The sequence below is a fragment of the Ornithodoros turicata genome, chromosome 1 (genome assembly GCF_037126465.1).
Source record: "Ornithodoros turicata isolate Travis chromosome 1, ASM3712646v1, whole genome shotgun sequence".
NCBI classification, from domain to species: domain Eukaryota; kingdom Metazoa; phylum Arthropoda; class Arachnida; order Ixodida; family Argasidae; genus Ornithodoros; species Ornithodoros turicata.
Window position 1 is genome coordinate 35769061 of NC_088201.1, and position 4331 is coordinate 35773391.

General features: G+C 45.5%; 1 protein-coding gene across 1 annotated transcript; it reads left to right on the forward strand.

The window, feature by feature from the left end:
• Positions 1-1183: 1183 nt before the first annotated feature.
• Positions 1184-2245, forward strand: LOC135384990 (uncharacterized). Its single transcript, XM_064614185.1, has one exon. It carries the CDS (start codon positions 1184-1186, stop codon positions 2243-2245), a length of 1062 nt encoding a protein of 353 aa, XP_064470255.1.
• The last annotated feature ends 2086 nt before the right edge of the window (positions 2246-4331 follow it).

The window sequence follows — 4331 nt, forward strand, 5'->3', positions numbered from 1 at the left end:
GCCTCACCGTGAGGAAAATATCACAAGACAGCAGATACAGGTCTCAAACTCACTCGTATGGTATACATATCAAATGACCTACTTTCCTTCCACTTGGTTCATGCATGCTACAGATGCACAGAACAGACAAGAGGTCACATTTTGGGAAAATTGTTTGAAGTACGAGACAAACACGAAATGCTGCTATTATGTTGAGCCAAGGAATTTTCTTTTCGTCTACTCTCCTTTGCACACTTCCCATTTGAATTTTTTCAATTTGAACCCTGTCCCAGGGAAAGTAATAAGCTTCACATTGAACAGCCAGAGCAGAGGTACTTCACCAGCACTCACGATGTCAACAGATCAAATCTTCAAATTGTGCTGTGCTGCTAACTCGGGAGGAGTGAAGCTCGTTTTCCTAAACCTGCTCTTAATTTTTTTGTTCAGACCGATACTGTGAAGGAGGGCTTCTCATAATGCAACAAATTTCGTGTTCCCCTCTGCCCAATAAATGTAAGTATAAAAATGCTAAACCTGAAATTGAGAGAAGGAAAGACGTGACTAGAACCATTGTCACACACGAAACGAGCACGACCAGGAAAATGACTTGAATATGTATCACAGTTCAACAGCTCCAATGCGATGCAAAAACTTAAATGAACATCACAAACAATAGCTGATTTTTCTTGGTATAGCTGATAAAATGTTTTTCACCAGATGACCCAACTCTTCGTTACTGACGTCTGAAACAGCTGTGGCTAGTGGATGTTACAAAGCAACTCTGTACCACATTAATTACTGTTGCTAAACACAACAAAAATGAGAATGGTGCCACATGCCTGCAAAGAGTTGGATCCACCCAAATCAATTCCCACCCTACTTCAGCATTGCAAAAGGAACACCAAAGAAAATGGAGTACCCCAAGCTCGAAACATCTTTTTACCTTATTTCAGCAACCACAGCTTGTGGAATGAGCACACAAAAAAGGTGCACCAATTAAACTGCAAGAAAATGGTGCACATATTGTAGCTGTGGTTCCCAGTCCTACATTCAGTTTTCAGCGAGATCAGAGATCAGTCGGGATACAAGGATTCCCTTTTTCATGCTTTCGCCGATCCCAAAGAAGTGTTCAAGGACGCACAATGTTCTTCTGAGTGATGCCGTGCCTGGCTTTGACGTCACACTACAACTGTTGCCGGATGTCATGCATGATGTCCTTGAAGGCGGCATTGGGTTTCTCTTGAAGCATGTGCTGAGGTCCCTCGCAGCTTCAGGCATAATATCTGCATCGAGTCTGAGCGTTATATCAACGTTCAGCTACGGTTTTCACGACGGAAAATGCAAGCCTGTTCCACTCTCAGAGTCCTTCCTTACGTCAGGCAGCTGCAACATAAAAGGAACGGCAAGTCAGAAGTGGTGCCTCTTTCGTTTGCTGCCCCAGATGATCAGCCAACTTGTTCCAGAGCAGAATCCGACTTGGCACCTGTACCTGCTCTACAGACACATTGTAGACATTATACTAGCAAACAAGGTCCCAGCAGATAGCATTGCATACTTGCAAGTCCAAATTGACAGCTTTCTTCAAAAATTCATTGAACTGTTTCCAGACCAGAAGTTGATTCCAAAGATGCATTTTCTTGTGCACTACCCCCGTTTCATCCGACTATTTGGGCCACCACGAATGTACTGGAGTATGAGATTCGAGTCAAAACACTCCTACTTCAAGAATATTGCAATGAAATCCAAATCCTTCGTTAACATCTGCAAGACAATGTCCACTAGAGGCCAACTTCTCCAGTCCTACGAACTTTCAGCCCCAACACTTTCGAAGCCGCTTGCAACTGGTGCCCAGAAGAGCGTACAGTGGTCAGACCTGCCCCATGCAGTGAAAGCGGTTTTTCCTCTTGCTGTTACAGAGGAGGAAAATGTAATCAGTGTCCAAACTGCGAGCATCGATGCCAGCGCGTACAGGGTGAGCGACGTATGCTGTATCGGCTGGGAAGAGGAAGCACCACTGTTTGGACAGGTATTCCTAATGGTTGTTCACAGAGGAACGCTCCTGGTCTGTGTCGAATTGCTTCACACTGTCCAGTTCAACCAGCACAGACACAGCTACGAGGTGGAACATTCGGGGCTGTATAGTCTGCTGTCTCCTGGACTCCACCCTGAATACACAGCCATGGATTTGTACAAGCACCAATGCAAGTACGAAGTGGTTCCGCACTTTGAGCTATATGAGCAAGACACACTCACATCCACTGCGTGAACGTGTAGAGTGTTATTTCCTTGAAGTATCTGCAGGGTTCAGTGGCAGGAAAGAAGAGTGTGTCTTCATAATGTTACCCTCCCTTCCCACACCTTTGTTTGTTTTCTCATCATGTAAATAATGCGTTTACAATATTATACCATTTTGTTTTTCATTTCCCCTTTTCCTTGATGTTTCATCCACAAGACATTTGGACAATTCCAGTGAGACTATCACTGTACGCTGGAACGACAAACGTGAATCCTGCAACTATCAGAGCACTGTGGCCCTGTTCAATATTGCAAATCAATCTTGTTTCTTTATAGACATTTTGTGAGAAAAGTACTTTGTACTTTTACTACTTAGTATTGCAGCAGTGTATTGTTGATTGTACTATTACCTTTCTTTGCCACATGCTTCTGCTTTGGGTTTGGAATAAACAAGAAACTAAAACATTAAGTGTGCTGTGCTCTTTTTCTTTCTGATACAATACCCAGAGCAAAATGCTGCAGATGAGTGGCAGATTTGTAATCAAGCTTGGAATAGATTGTGCAGTATAGCCAGCAGTGACTAACTTTCGTTAGAATCATAATGCTCAGCCACCTCATGCAAACCTGCATTAGCCCGATGTCAAGATCAGGATGTCGAACCGGCACCTGAACCGGGATCCTTGCCAAAACAAAACTCAAACCTCAACTACAATTTCGAGGACGCGTTTGGAACCAAACCGGAATTGAACTGAAAAAATAATAGTGGTGAACGGTCTGCAATGGAATGGTTCAGATATAGTGTGAAAGTTAGGTCCCATCTTCTTGAACTGCCAAATGGGATCCCCAGATGGTCAAAAATCCTTGCGGTTATGTGAAGCGTGCACTTCCTGTTCTTCTGAGGGCTCCTACGAGTAATGGGCACCATGAGAGGAGAGTGAGCTCATAGACCTCATATTCGTAACATTAGATGCGTCGCAGGTGCCGGGGGGGGGGGGGGGGAGGGGGACAAGCGAACTTGGAATGTTGCCAAAAGCCTCCTTTTGGGCGGGTAGGCGTCTTGCAGTAAGTCAAACCTGGTTCGCGCCATTCTCGTCCATTCTCAGGATTGGCGGCAACCCGAATTCTGGGAACGGGGACAAAATCTGGTCGGCGTAATATCGACACCTTTATGTCATATGCAAGACAGCGACACAGTAATCGTGAAACAGGTTGCGCACCTTGCTAAAAGGCACTGCACTGAAAATCACGACAGAGCACAGTTTCGGTTTCTTTCTCATAGGCTACCATGTATAATTTTTTATTCGCCAGGGGAACAACAGAGATTAGAGGTAGGTGTGTGCTCCGTATTTTATTAAGTAAGTTACACGTCGAGGTAACCGAATCTGCTTGCGCACTTGCAAAAATTCTAACCGCTTTTCGCGAAAACGCGTTGTTAAGGAGCATTGCAGGGGAAGCACGCTTCCAGGCGAAATTGGCCGCCGATCCTGCTCGTTTATTATACTCTCATGACGGAGTACAGAAAGGGTCGAAGGAGTTACGATAACAGCAAGACGGAGTAACCGCGAGCGTGGGACTTTTCAATGGAGTTATCTTGACCCGGTGGGAGTAAAATAAACTTTTACTCCTGCTTAACTCCAGCTTGACTCCCTTTTTTCTCAGAGTGTAGGCCGCCTGGCTGGTCTGTTCGCCATCAGCTTTCTGGCCTATGGGGGCACCCCTCGACACCCTGCTTGTCTACATATGCCACCATGGCGTGAGGTCCTGCCCGTTACCACACTTCACGTCCCAGGTTTACGGAAAAAGAAAGAGTCTAGCCCCCTGGTAGCCAGAACGTCGACAGAAAACCTGATATTCGACATCTACCACTCGCATACTCTGGTGTTAACAGATGGCTCCATTTACGACCGTGCAAGAAGTGCATACTACATCCTATCAATGACCGTGGCTTGGCAAGGAAGATGAACACGATACCCGATATCCTCTACGACTGCCGAACTCCTGGCTCTTTCACACGCAGCTGCTGCGGTCCAAGTCCGAGGAATAGTTATAAGGCAGTTTTACTTACGGACTCAAGAAGTGCCGTGTAACGTGATGTACCCTATGTGCGGTAGCACCTT

Excerpts from the sequence above, each read along its gene's own strand:
- LOC135384990 (XM_064614185.1), top strand. The coding sequence starts at position 1,184 with ATGCATGATGTCCTTGAAGGCGGCATTGGGTTTCTCTTGAAGCATGTG.